Genomic DNA, 15,140 nt, shown 5'->3' on the forward strand with positions numbered 1-15,140 from the left:
AATTATTTTCACGGTTCTGCGTTATAAACTGTAGTGAAACACTTGGGGGTTCAAAGCTCTCAAAACACATCTTGATAAGTTCCTTAAGGGGTCTACTTTCCAAAATGGTGTCACTTGTGGGGGGTTTCAATGTTTAGGCACATCAGGGGCTCTCCAAAGGCAACATGGCGTCCCATCTCAATTCCAGTCATATTTGCATTGAAAAGTCAAATGGCGCTCTTTCCCTTCCGAGCTCTGCCATGCGCCCAAACAATGGTTTACACCCACATATGGGGTATCAGCGTACTCAGGACAAATTGCACAACATCTTTTGTGGTCTAATTTCTTCTCTTACCCTTGGGAAAATAAAAAATTGGGGGCAAAAAATCATTTTTGTGAAAAAATATGATTTTTTATTTTTACGGCTCTGCACTATAAACTTCTGTGAAGCACTTGTTGGGTCAAAGTGCTCACCACACATCTAGATAAGTTCCTTAAGGGGTCTACTTTCCAAAATGGTGTCACTTGTGGGGGGTTTCAATGTTTAGGCACATCAGGGGCTCTCCAAACGCAACATGGCGTCCCATCTCAATCCCAGTCAATTTTGCATTGAAAAGTCAAATGGCGCTCCTTTCCTTCCGAGCTCTGCCATGCCCCCAAACAGTGGTTTACCCCCACATATGGGGTATCAGCGTACTCAGGACAAATTGTACAACAACTTTGGTGGTCCATTTTCTCCTGTTACCCTTGGTAAAATAAAACAAATTGGAGCTGAAATAAATTTTGTGTGAAAAAAAGTTAAATGTTCATTTTTATTTAAACATTCCAAAAATTCCCGTGAAACACCTGAAGGGTTAATAAACTTCTTGAATGTGGTTTTGAGCACTTTGAGGGGTGCAGTTTTTAGAATGGTGTCACACTTGGGTATTTTCTATCATATAGACCCCTCAAAATGACTTCAAATGAGATGTGGTCCCTAAAAAAAAATGGTGTTGTAAAAATGAGAAATTGCTGGTCAACTTTTAACCCTTATAACTCCGTAAAAAAAAAATTTGTTTCCAAAATTGTGCTGATGTAAAGTAGACATGTGTGAAATGTTACTTATTAAGTATTTTGCATGACATATCTCTGTGATTTAAGGGCATAAAAATTCAAAGTTGGAAAATTGCGAAATTTTCAAAATTTTTGCCCAATTTCCATTTTTTTCTCAAATAAACGCAAGTTATATAGAAGAAATTTTACCACTAACATGAAGTACAATATCTCATGAGAAAACAGTGTCAGAATCGCCAAGATACGTTGAAGCGTTCCAGAGTTCTAACCTCATAAAGGGACAGTGGTCAGAATTGTAAAAATTGGCCCGGTCATTAACATGCAAACCACCCTCGGGGCTTAAGGGGTTAAAAAACTCAAGGCCCATATTGTCAGGTATGACATTCCAGACATCGTTTTCTTGGACAATGTGGTGCAGTTTACTTTGGAAGAGTTCAAAGCCTTCAGCGAGAAATGGGAATTTGAACATCAGTCGTCTTCTCCGAGATATCCGCAGAGTAATGGGAAAGCAGAGTCAGCAGTAAAAATGGCAAAAAGACTCATGCAGAAAGCAAAACAGGCAGGTAGTATGGATGTACATGTATATCTGTCTATACTGGATCATAGAAACACACCCACCCAAGGTCGAGACAGCAGTCCGGCACAGAGGCTCATGAGTAGGCATACAAAGACGCTCTTAGGCTACGTTCACATTTGCGGTGCGTCGGGCGCAGCCGCGGCAACGCATGCGTCATGCGCCCCTATATTTATAGAAAACAGAAACAGAAATAGACCATACACGGGGATCACCCAAGGCAATGGATTGAGTATAAAAAGTATACAATCTTTATTGAGATAACATTAATGGACAAACAGATGGCCACATGGGGCACACAGTTAAAAACATTTAAAATTGGTCACACATAGGACCTAAAGACATAGACACATGGCCCATAATAGAGCCCTCCTCCTTGTACGTTTCCTCCCAATACACTCTATATCAGCTGTTATTAATATATATATATATATATATACTATAGGATGTCTGCATGAACAGCACAACAAAGGATATCAGGTAAAATACCCATACCTTAAGACAACATTTTATCCAATGGGAAAAATGCACCAGTTAGTGAGAACCTGATAACTGCAGGCTAATTAGAATATCATATAGAACACAAATATGTGGCAAAACCTTTTTACAATATTACAAAGGACAGATATAAGGAACTAAGAATACAGCATACACAGTAGAATAGGTAGGTTCTAAACCACAAATGTGACAGGTGAACTTGCCCACATAACAATGTATCCAACACCGGGTGGATAGTGGTTCCACTGATTGGTCTGCCAAATAATAAGGCCTAGAACATAAAAAGCAATGTACACATAAACTCCTATGATAAGGAGAATAGGAAACCTGCTAGATTATTTGAATGGCTAATAGCCAGAGCTGGTGCACAAACCCAAATGCTGTTCAAGTCCTATGTACAACCAGGGAGGATATCGACTGGAGGAGCAGAGACCCGACGCGTGTCGCCACAGCAGTGGCTTCGTCAGGGGTAGCTCCTGTGGACATCCGGTGTCCTTATCTAGTCTAGTGATTGTACTTCACGCAGCTGCAGCTGTGCTGCTTCCTAGAGGTAAGCATGTGCTAAATTGTCCGGTGATTCCGGAGGCGGCGCCAAGTGAGCTAACATACTGTGAGCCAGCAGGGCTCCCCTGCTCCTCCTACCTACGTCACCAAGCCTGCGTAGCAGTAACCATGGTGCCCTCTGCATGCGGCATACCGACTCCCCCATTGTGTGCTCAGCGGAGGACTCCTCCTACCTTCCTCCGTCACACTTCCGGTGTTGTAACCATGGTCACTAGTTGTGTGCGGCATCCGCGAAGCGCCACTGCGCCTGCGCCCGCAGGCGCTACCATCAAGTGTTGCCACAGCTGATATGCGGCACAGTGGCGGCATACCTCTGTCCAGGGAATTTCCCTGCTAGCCGTCACGCTGTTTTTACTGTGTTAAACATTGGTAGATACTTCGTGCAGCAAGCGCCAACCCCAACAGTGCACAATATGTGAGGGAAAAAGACGACAAATAGTAGTTATCCTCCTCAAAATATATATCATGAGCTAAAGTGCGGTTGGCATAGCCTCCATTCATACTATAGGGCAAGTATTTCCAAAGGGGACTCACCCCATTAGGCCCCAAGAAATCATAGGGGTTATTTTGCCCTGCAATATCACTAGGTACCGCTCATAAGCATCCATAAGTTAAACACTGTGTGTATATCCAGTGGCTATTTCAAAACTTGTAGCAGCATCTCCCCAAAAAGGGGCGCCACAAAGGCTCAACATACGCCCAATACAGAGAGCTTGACATAGTACATACAGTTTCCTGTTATATGTAAACAGCACGGACGCAAAAATAAATCCTCACAATTGGAGGGGTCCAATTGATATTAATATTAGGGAACATTTAGCATGATATCTAAACCCAAAAAAAAAAAAATATATATATAAAAAAAATAAAGGATTTTATATACAATTCCACTGATTGGCGGACAACCTTCATAAGATATTGATTCTGTATTCCATGTTGGACCAGGAATAAGTCCACACTGGTGATTTTTATAATATGCAAATCCCACTCAGTAGGAATGAAATGAAAAAACGTCACTGCTACTGCTTATAATTCCAAGGAAGAAACATAATGCAAATAGCAGAGATTTCAATAGGGAAACTGATTGAGACTTCCCAATAAAGAGTGACATGCCTGGATACCAATTTGAAGAGTCACCCTTTGTATATTTAATACCTTCTCAAAATCCTGCACCCAGGACACCACAGGTGCCACAAAGCAGGTGGACCAACGCACTTTTACAGAAAGCCTAGGTTTATTATTAAGATACAGCCACCAAATATCAAACATATCCATAACTCCAATATCTCCCAAAGGGGGGGGAGGGGTGGGCCACCCCTCAAGGGAGACAGAGTGACTATTCTTATGGCAGAAACGAATGCCACCAAAGAGGTGAATATTGTGCTGTTCACACAGACATCGGGAGACAAATAACTATACGACCACTAGAAACTTCATGCTGTTCATGCAGAGATCAGGGACCTGATAAGCACGTAATTGGTTATAGAGAGTTTTTATAAAACTGCCTAACATATCTATCCGTCCTATACACATACATTTAGGCACAATTTCCAGAGCAGGGTTTTCATTACCCATGCAAACCTACACCGCACAAAGTAAGGTTTCAAGTTTGTTTGTAAAATCCTGTGAACAGCATGTCTTCATTCAGTCCGGATGGAGTTTGGCTGTTCAAATTAAAAATCCATTTGGACTCTCGTCTGAGTAGTTCAAGTGTAATGTCTCCACCCCTGATGTCCGAAGGAACAGATTCCAAACCCACAATCTTGATCCCTTTACTTTGCGAGTTGTGTGTTGATAGAAAGTGGGATGCCACCGAGGTCAGAGTTTTTCCCTTTTCCAAGTCCCTCTTAGCCGTTGTTATATTTGAAAGATGTTGTTGTATTCTTCTTTTCAACTCCTGTGTTGTTTGGCCGACATAAGTCTTTGGGCATGGGCAGATAAGGGCATAAACCAGGTTGCGTGATTTACAATTAAAGTACGATTTCACCGCCATCTGTAATGAAGAGGAGGAAGATGAAGGAAACATTTCACTATTACCAATTAATGGGCATACGTTACAATTGCCACAAGGGAATGTACCAGTCACCCTAAATCCTCTATTCAATCTGGTAACTGGACGCTTAAAGTGACTGTGACTCAAACAATCTTTCAGATTTTTTGGCCTTCTAGCTATTAAGCTAGGCCATTCGGCTATATGTGGTCTTAATTTAGGTTCACTACAAGGGATCCCCCAGTATTTTGTGAGGATCCCACGAATTTCTTGCCACTGATTGTTAAATGTTGTAATGACCCCTAATGGTCTTGAAGCCGTGTTTTGTCTGGGTTGCAATAGGCTTCCTCTGTCAGCCTCTCTGGCCGTGGTGTATGCATTTGCAATTACCTTTCTGGGGTAGCCTCGATTTTTAAATCGTTGAGTCAAATCCTGTGAGTGTTTTCGAAAATCCTCCTGAGTGCTGCAATTACGTCTTATCCGGTAAAACTGTCCCTTTGGGATACCTTTCTTCAAGTGCTGTGGGTGGAAACTTGAAAAATGTAAAAGGCTGTTGACAGCCGTAGGCTTGCGGTATAGAGTAGTTTGAACATACCCGTCCCCAGGGTACAGCTTGAGATCCAAAAATTCCACTTCCGTCTGCGAAAAAGATGACGTCAACTTTATGTTCCACGGGTTTTGATTGAGGGTCTCAACAAATTGATGGCATTCTTCCAAGGTGCCTGTCCAGAGAAAAAGGATATCATCTATATATCGAAACCATTTCATGACATATGATGAAAAAACCTCCAGACAGTACACCTGGGTGACCTCCCACCACCCCAAAAAAAGGTTTGCGTACGAGGGCGCACAACGTGCACCCATCGCAGTACCTCTAATTTGTCTATAAAAGATTCGATCAAATACAAAATAATTTTTGTCCAGTATGAAAGACAATAGATCGAGCAGAAAGGAGTCATGATGTCTATCACCTGTGGTGTTCTTATCCAGAAAGAAGGCAACTGCTCGCGTCCCCAAGTCATGATTAATGCAGGTATATAAGGATTCAACATCCAATGTAACAAGCCATATACCAGGTGGAACTCTTAGATTTTGCAGTTGCTGAATCAGAAAAGTTGAGTCCCTCACATACGAGTCTAGAGATAAAACAAACGGTTGTAGAAAAAAATCCACGTACGTGCAGGGGCGTTCCAGAAGGCCCCCCAACCCAGACACAATAGGCCTACCTGGGGGTTTCTCCGCTGATTTGTGGACTTTTGGGATAAGATAAAAAGTTGGTACCCTGGGGTGGCGGTTGGTCATGAAATCCCTCTCACACTTGTTGATAATACTCATGGTGAATGCTGAATCCAGAAGACGATCTAATTTGGATCTGAACACATCAGTGGGGTCTGATGGTAAAACCTGATAGCAATTTGAATTAGATAGTTGAGATTTAGCCTCACTCAAATATAGTTCAGTAGGCCATATCACCAGGTTCCCCCCTTTGTCGGCCTCTCGGATAACAAAGTCCCGGTTAGAACCCAGACCAACAATAGCTTTCTGTTCAGCCTTACTCAAATTCCTCCCCTTATTAGGGTCTAGTTTTAGGCTTTGGACTTCACGACAAACTGCATTAAAAAAACGCCCCTAAATTTAACATGGGGGGCGCATGGACATGCGTTGTGTTGCGTTTTGTGACACATGCGTTTTTTTGGCGCAAGCGTCAGGGCGCAGAGGATGCAGCAAGTTGCATTTTTTTTGCGCTATAAAAATGAACGCATGCGTCACAAAACGCTGCGTTTTGCATGCGTTTTGCGTGCGTTGTGCGTTGTGTCGCCGATGCAACGCCCAACAACGCAAATGTGAACGTAGCCTTACCAACTGCTAGTCATCTGTTAAAGCAAAAGTTGCTGGGAAAACATCAAAGCTAACTTACAGAAGAATCAAGATAGGCAAGCTTTCTATTACAATAAATCAGCAAAGGATCTGCCTGAGCTACAGAGAAATAACAACATTCGGCTGCAGCCAAGCAGACTATATGAGACAAACACTGGCAAAAGGCAAAGGTTGTCCAGAAACAAGGACCTCGGTCCTACAAAACTCTAACAGAGGAAGGAAGAAGACTAAAGAGGATTCATGGCCTTTTGAACAGTATCCAGACACCTAAGTAAACAAGGCAGCAAGTACAAGTCAAGTATCAACAGTGACAGCTGACTGTCAGGGTGAAGATTTGGGCCAGAGGCAGCCAATATCAGAAGGCATATTACCAGAATCAGAAGAACTACAAGATGTAGATAATGACACATCTTAGGTTACTAGAGTTGGCAGAATTATCAGAAATCGGTGCACCTCAAGGATTATATCTAACTGGACTTATTATTTTGGATTTCTAACTTGGTCATGTTGTCCATTGTTTTATTAGTTTTCATTTGTTTCTCAGTTAAAAGAGAAAGGATGTATCAATATGTTATATGATGATTTGGCCACTAGGGGTCTCACTTCGTTTATGTGGGTTCTATTGTGTGGTTGGAACTTGTTGGTCTGTTATGGCCGAGACTCATGTAATGGAGGGAAGCGACAAACAGAACACACGCCACATATTGAGCATTGTGGTATCTCTGTCAGACACCAGATCTATCTGTGGGCTACAAACTTGGGCATTTCAGGCCTCCATTCCACTGTATTTGCTGTCTGTCACCCTCATTCTAAACAGTATTTTGGGGTTAAAAAAAAAATACATGCCACATATTGAACATTGTGGTATCTCTGTCAGATGCCAGATCTATCTGTAGGCTACAAATTTGGGCATTTCAAGTCTACATTAATCTGTATATGAAGTGTGTTACCCTACATCTATGCAGTATTTTTCTGTTTAACCCCTTAACGACCGCCGATACACCTTTTAACGGAGGCATCTAAGGGTACTTAAACCACAGCGCCGTTAAATAACGGCTCTGTGGAAAAAGTGAATAGCGCCCCCCGGAGTCGGATTTTCTCTGGGGTCTCGGTTGCCGGGGGTAGCCGAGGCCCCAGAGAACATAATTTGGGGGGGGGGGGTTACCGACCCCTGGGTTGCGATAGCTGGTAATTAATCGTTTACCGGCGATCGCAAAAAAAAAAACGTGATTTCCCATTTCATTTCTCTGTCCTCCGATGTGATCGCACATCAGAGGACAAAGAAATGGGGTCCCCAATAGCCCTCCGATACTCACCTGTCTCCCCCGCTGCTCCTCGTGGCTTCCGATGGGCGCCACCATCTTCTTCCGGCCAAAAAATGGCAGGCGCATGCGCAGTGCGCCCGCCGGCCTGCACCCGGAAAATCTTTGGGGTCTCGGCTGCTGAGACCCCAAAAAGTGATCTTTCATTCTCTGTCCTCTGATGTGATCGTACATCAGAGGACAGAGAAATAGGGGGATTCGGGGACCCTGCTATACTTACCGGTGTCCCTGGGTCCTCCTGCTTCTTCTCCTGTCCGCCAGCTTCTTCATCCGGAAAGAAAATGGCGGGCGCATGCGCAGTGCGCCCACCATATTCTGCCAGCCAGCAGGTGGTGGAGTAGTTGGGGCTAAATTTAGGGTTAGGGTTGGGGCTAAATTTAGGGTTAGGGTTAGGGTTGGGGCTAAATTTAGGGTTAGGGTTGGGGCTAAATATAGGGTTAGGGTTGGGGCTAAATATAGGGTTAGGCTTCTTTCACACTTGCGTCGGTACGGGGCCGTCGCAATGCATTGGTCCGACGTACCGACGCACGTTGTGAAAATTGTGCACAACGTGGGCAGCGGATGCAGTTTTTCAACGCATCCGCTGCCCAGTCTATGTCCTGGGGAGGAGGGGCGGAGTTACGGCCACGCATGCGCGGCGTACAAAAAAACGTTACATTGAACTTTTTTGTGCCGATGGTCCACCAAAACACAACAGATCCAATGCACGATGGACGCGACGTGTAGCCATCCGTCGCGATCCGTCGGCAATACAAGTCTATGGGCAAAAAATGCATCCTGCGGGCACATTTGCAGGATCCGTTTTTTGTCCAAAACGACGGATTGCGACGGATGCCACACGACGCAAGTGTGAAAGTAGCCTTAGGGCTAGGGTAAGGGCTAAAGTTAGGGCAAGAGTTAGGGTTGGGGCTAAATTTAGGGTTCGGGCTAGGGTTGGGGCTAAAGTTAGGGCTAGGGTTAGGGTTGGGGCTAAATTTAGGGTTAGGGCTAGGGTTGGGGCTAAAGTTAGGGCTAGGGTTGCGGCTAAAGTTAGGGTTAGAATTGGGATTAGGGTCAGGGTTTGGATTAGGGTTGGTATTAGGGTTAGGGTTGGCATTAGGGCTATGCTTGGGATTAGGGTTAGGTTTGGGATTAGGGTTAAGGTTAGGGTTGGGATTAGGGGTGTATTGGGATTAGGGTTAAGTTTGAGGTTAGGGTTGAGATTAGGATTAGGGGTGTGTTGGATTTAGGGTTTTGATTAGGGTTATGGTTAGGGTTGACATTAGGGTTGTTTTGGGGTTAGGGTTGTGATTATCGTTAGGGTTGTGATTAGGATTATGGATCGGGTTGGGATTAGGGTTAGGGGTGTGTTGGGGTTAGGGTTGGACTTAGAATTGGGGGGTTTCCACTGTTTAGGTACATCAGGGGGTCTCCAAACACGACAGCCAATTTTGCACTCAAAATGTCAAATGGTGCTCCCTTCCTTCTGAGCTCTGCCGTGCGCCCAAACAGTGGTTTATCCCCACATATGGGGCATCAGCGTACTCGAGATAAATTGGACAACAACTTTTGGGGTCCAATTTCTCCTGTTACCCTTGGGGGCTACAAAATCTTTTTTGTGGAAAAAAAATATTTTTTATTTTTATGACTCTGTATTATAAACTTCTGTGAAGCACTTGGGCATTCAAAGTTCTCACCACACATCTAGATAAGTTCCTTCGGGGTCTAGTTTCCAAAATGGGGTCACTTGTGGGGGGTTACTACTGTTTAGGTACATCAGGGGCTCTGCAAATGCAACATAATGCCCACAGACCATTCTATCAAAGTCCGCATTCCAAAACGGCGCTCCTTCCCTTACGAGCTCTGCCGTGCGCCCAAACAGTGGTTTACCCCCATATATGGGGCATCAGCGTACTCGGGATAAATTAGACAACAACTTTTAGTGTCCAATTTCTCCTGTTACCCTTGTGAAAATAAAAACTTGGGGGCTACAAAATCTTTTTTGTGGAAAAAAAATATTTTTTATTTTCACGACTCTGCATTCTAAACTTCTGTGAAGCACTTGGGCATTCAAAGTTCTCACCACACATCCATATAAGTTCCTTGGGGGGTCTAGTTTCCAAAATGGTGTCACTTGTGGGGGGTTTCCACTGTTTAGGCACATCAGCGGCTCTCCAAACGCGACATGGCGTCCGATCTCAATTCCAGCCAATTCTACATTGAAAAAGTAAAACGACACCCCTTCTCTTCCAAGCTCTGCGGTGCGCCCAAACAGTGGTTTACCCCCACATATGGAGTATTGACGTACTCAGGAAAAATTGCAAAACAACTATTGTGGTCAAATTTCTCCTGTTACTCTTGTGAAAATAAAAATTTGGGGGCAAAAAGATCATTTTTGTAGAAAAAATGCGATTATTTATTTTCATGGCTCTACGTTGTAACCTTCTGTGAAGCACCTGGGGGTTTAAAGTGCTCCCCACACATCTAGATAAGTTCCTTAAGGGGTCTAGTTTCCAAAATGGTGTCACTTGTGGAGCGTTTCCACTGTTTAGGCACATCAGGGGCTCTCTAAACGCGACATGGCGTCCGATCTCAATTCCAGACAATTCTACATTGAAAAAGTCAAACGGCGATCCTTCACTTCCAAGCTCTGCGGTGCGCCCAAACAGTGGTTTACCCCCAGATATGTGGTATCGGCGTATTCAGGAGAAATTGCACAACAAAATTTATGGTTTAATTTCTGTTTTACACTTGTGAAAATAAAAAAAATGGTTCTGAAGTAAAATGTTTGCAAACAAAAGTTAAATGTTCATTTTTTCCTTCCACATTGTTTCAGTTCCTGTGAAGCATGTAAAGGGTTAACAAACTTATTGAATGTGGTTTTGAGAACCTTGAGGGGTTTTTAGAATGGTGTCACACTTGGTTATTTTCTATCATATAGACCCCATCAAAATGACTTCAAATGTGATGTGGTCCCTAAAAAAAAAAATGGTGTTGTAAAAATGAGAAATTGCTGGTCAACTTTTAACCCTTATAACTCCGTAAAAAAAAAAATTGTTTCCAAAATTGTGCTGATGTAAAGTAGACATGTGGGAAATGTTATTTATTAACTATTTTTCGTGACACATCTCTCTGATTTAAGGGCATAAAAATACAAAGTTTGAAAATTGCAAAATGTTAAAAATTTTCGCCATATTTCTGTTTTTTTTCATAAATAATCGCAAGTAATATCGAAGAAATGTTACAACTAACATGAAGTACAATAAGTCATGAAAAAATAATCTCAGAATCAGCGGGATCCGTTAAAGCGTTCCAGAGTAATAACCTCATAAAGTGACAGTGGTTAGAATTGTAAAAATTGGCTCGGTCATTAAGTACCAAATTGGCTCGGTCACTAAGGGGTTAAATTAAAAATATACAGGCCACATATTGAACAGTGTGGTATCTCTGTCAAATGCTTCCTCTATCTGTAGGCCAAAAATTTGAGGCATTTCAGGGCTCATTTGAACTGGTTTGGCTGTGTCTTACCCTAGTTATTTAACAACAGTTTAAAAAAATATATACATAAGACCACCACCACCACGTCTTCCACACGGTCAAGTCTGAGTAGCCATGAGTCTGGACCGGATATTACTCACTCTGATTTACTCACCCTGATCCTCATTCCTCCCACCATGCCGAGTGCCCGGAGACAAATGATCCTACACTTCGACACTCCGAAGACCTGTTCACTTTTCCATTAATAGATTCAGGACTCTCGACCGGTCCACTTGAAGTGGGGCAAGATGAGATTGCATGTAGCAATACCCAAATATTTGAGCAGCCACGGTCACACAAATGTGATGGTGGGAAAGTGTCACAAGAGGTGGACGATGATGAGACACAATTGCCAGAAAGTCAGGAGGACCAAGGTGCGGATGTGGAAGATGAGGTATTGGATGATATAGTAACTGACCCAACCTGGCAGGAGGACATGCAGAGCGAGGACAGCAGCACACATGGGAAAGGAGGTATAGCACCCCAACAGGCAGGAAGAAGCAGTGTGGTGGCCGCAGATAGAAGGCATGCATCTGTAACATCAACATGATGGAAGTTGCCAGTCCAACTGTTAGGTCTTCACAAGTCTGGTTGTTTTTTAAAGACTCTGCCGATAACCCCAAATAGGCATTTGTACCACCTGCCATGGCCACATCAGCAGGGGTAACAAAACTACCTGCCTGACCACCATCAGCATGATCAGGCACATGGCAGCAAAGCAGCAGACTTTGTTGGCAGAACTCCAGGCTCCAGGAACAGTGGCTGCAGGTAACACCGCTGCTTCTTCCACTGTTGTGTGTGCAAGCCAATCCTCTGTTCACGGTGCATGCTAAGATGCCTCGTGGCCTGCATCTGTCATTGTCCACAGTCAACTAGCACCATCATGAAGCACGTTGCTTTCCACAAACTGATGGCGGCGGCTGTCCCAAGGTACTCGGTCCCCAGCCGCCACTATTTCTCCCGGTGTGCAGTACCGGCATTACACACGCACGTATCCAACAACATTACCCGTGTCCTCAACAATGCTGTTACTGGGAAAGTCCACCTAACCACGGACACATGGACAAGTGTTTGTGGGCAGGGATGGTGCATCTCACTGATGGCACACTGGGTTAACATAGTGGAAGCCAGGACCCAGTCGGACCTTGGGATGAAACACATCCTTCTGAAGCTGAGGATTGCGGGCCCTGTGTCAATCAGAGTCCTATGCCCCCACAGTCTCCAGCTCCTGCACCTCCTCCTCTTCTTCAGCCTCCATCTCTGAAATGAGCACATTAATCACAAGCTGGAAGCACTGCATCAGCCAAGCGGCAACAGGCTGTGCTGAAGCTAATCTGCTTAGGTGACAAACAACACAATGCTGAAGAGTTGTGGACAGCTCTAAAAGAGCAGTCAGATTTGTGGCTGACACCGCTGAGCCTACAGCCAGGCATGGTCATGTGTGACAATGGCTGGAACCTGGTGGCGGCTCTGAGTTGAGGTGAGCTCACACATGTACCATGTCTGGCCCATGTGCTTAACCTCGTCATTCAATAGTTTCTCAAAAGCTACCCGGAGGTGCCGGATCTGCTCGTGAAGGTATGCCACCTGTATGACAATTTTAGAAAGTCAGCTACAGCTTCAGCCGCCCTTGCTGTTCTTCAGCAGCGTTTGCAGCTTCTGGCTCACCGACTTGTAAATATCCAAATGGCCCTTGGCAGAAAAAAGATTCCCCACCCCTACTGTAGAAACATAATAGTAAGGCATAACTCGACTCCATTTAGTAACAGAGATATGAAAGTTATAAAACTCAGAGGCCGAGACAAGGGGGTGTCTTTTGCCGGAAGATTCAATTACGACAGGCTGTGCAATCTGACCTGAAGATAAGTGGGGAAGGTCCCCTCCCCCACCACCACACGGCATACCATTGAATGATATGAAAGAACCGTAAGTCGATTTTCACAGTTAATCCCTTTTTATTTGTAATTATTTGTACATACGATACTTGTCTACCTTTATTACATCTTTTTACCCTTTTGTAAACGCTGCCTACCTTTTTGGAATAAAATATCTAAAATTACTAGCTTCGTTTCTCCTTGCTCTATAACGTACTGTCATGTCCTCTGAAGTGAATTACGTTACTAATTTGGGTTGGCTCCAGACCCGTTATTAATTAAGAATTTAGAGCTGGTGGCAGCTGATTGGTCCTGCGCATTTGAGTGATACACTTTCATATTCTCTATAATACTTATATTACTTTTTCTGTGATACTCTCTGATACTCTCTATAATACTCGTATCATCTCTTCATTGATATTCTCTATCTCTCTGATTCACTCTATAAAACTTGTCTTCTCTCTTTCATACTCTCTATAATACTTGTATTATCTCTTCTGTGATACGCTCTGATAATCTCTATAATACTCGTATTATATATTCAGTGATACTCTATATCTCTCATTCTCTATAATACTTGCACTATCTTCTGTGATGCTCTCTATCTCTCTGATACTCTACAGGTCCTTCTCAAAAAATTAGCATATAGTGTTAAATTTCATTATTTACCATAATGTAATGATTACAATTAAACTTTCATATATTATAGATTCATTATCCACCAACTGAAATTTGTCAGGTCTTTTATTGTTTTAATACTGATGATTTTGGCATACAACTCCTGATAACCCAAAAAACCTGTCTCAATAAATTAGCATATTTCACCCATCCAATCAAATAAAAGTGTTTTTTAATAACAAACAAAAAAACCATCAAATAATAATGTTCAGTTATGCACTCAATACTTGGTCGGGAATCCTTTGGCAGAAATGACTGCTTCAATGCGGCGTGGCATGGAGGCAATCAGCCTGTGACACTGCTGAGATGTTATGGAGGCCCAGGATGCTTCAATAGCGGCCTTAAGCTCATCCAGAGTGTTGGGTCTTGCGTCTCTCAACTTTCTCTTCACAATATCCCACAGATTCTCTATGGGGTTCAGGTCAGGAGAGTTGGCAGGCCAATTGAGCACAGTAATACCATGGTCAGTAAACCATTTACCAGTGGTTTTGGCACTGTGAGCAGGTGCCAGGTCGTGCTGAAAAATGAAATCTTCATCTCCATAAAGCATTTCAGCCGATGGAAGCATGAAGTGCTCCAAAATCTCCTGATAGCTAGCTGCATTGACCCTGCCCTTGATGAAACACAGTGGACCAACACCAGCAGCTGACATGGCACCCCACACCATCACTGACTGTGGGTACTTGACACTTGACTTCAGGCATTTTGGCATTTCCTTCTCCCCAGTCTTCCTCCAGACTCTGGCACCTTGATTTCCGAATGACATGCAAAATTTGCTTTCATCAGAAAAAAGTACTTGGGACCACTTAGCAACAGTCCAGTGCTGCTTCTCTGTAGCCCAGGTCAGGCGCCTCTGCCGCTGTTTATGGTTCAAAAGTGGCTTTACCTGGGGAATGCGGCACCTGTAGCCCATTTCCTGCACACGCCTGTGCACGGTGGCTCTGGATGTTTCCACACCAGACTCAGTCCACTGCTTCCTCAGGTTCCCCAAGGTCTGGAATCGGTCCTTCTCCACAATCTTCCTCAGGGTCCGGTCTCCTCTTCTCGTTGTACAGCGTTTTCTGCCACATTGTTTCCTTCCAACAGACTTACCATTGAGGTGCCTTGATACAGCACTCTGGGAACAGCCTATTTGTTGAGAAATTTCTTTCTGGGTCTTACCCTCTTGCTTGAGGGTGTCAATGATGGCCTTCTTGACATCTGTCAGGTCGCTA

At 43.8% G+C, this 15,140-nt stretch overlaps 1 protein-coding gene across 1 annotated transcript in view; it reads right to left on the bottom strand.

The window, feature by feature from the left end:
* Positions 1-1,913: 1,913 nt before the first annotated feature.
* The window catches only part of LOC138680894 (uncharacterized), a 35,246-nt gene continuing 22,019 nt past the window's right edge, over positions 1,914-15,140 (bottom strand). The window contains exons 2-3 of the mRNA XM_069768113.1: positions 5,049-5,380; positions 1,914-4,661 (exon numbers count right to left, since the gene is read on the bottom strand). Of these exons, the coding sequence (XP_069624214.1) occupies positions 4,272-4,661; positions 5,049-5,380 (722 nt within the window). The 3' untranslated portion in view covers positions 1,914-4,271. The remainder of the gene's footprint in view (positions 4,662-5,048; positions 5,381-15,140) is intronic.

This window comes from Ranitomeya imitator, chromosome 1 (assembly GCF_032444005.1).
Source record: "Ranitomeya imitator isolate aRanImi1 chromosome 1, aRanImi1.pri, whole genome shotgun sequence".
NCBI classification, from domain to species: domain Eukaryota; kingdom Metazoa; phylum Chordata; class Amphibia; order Anura; family Dendrobatidae; genus Ranitomeya; species Ranitomeya imitator.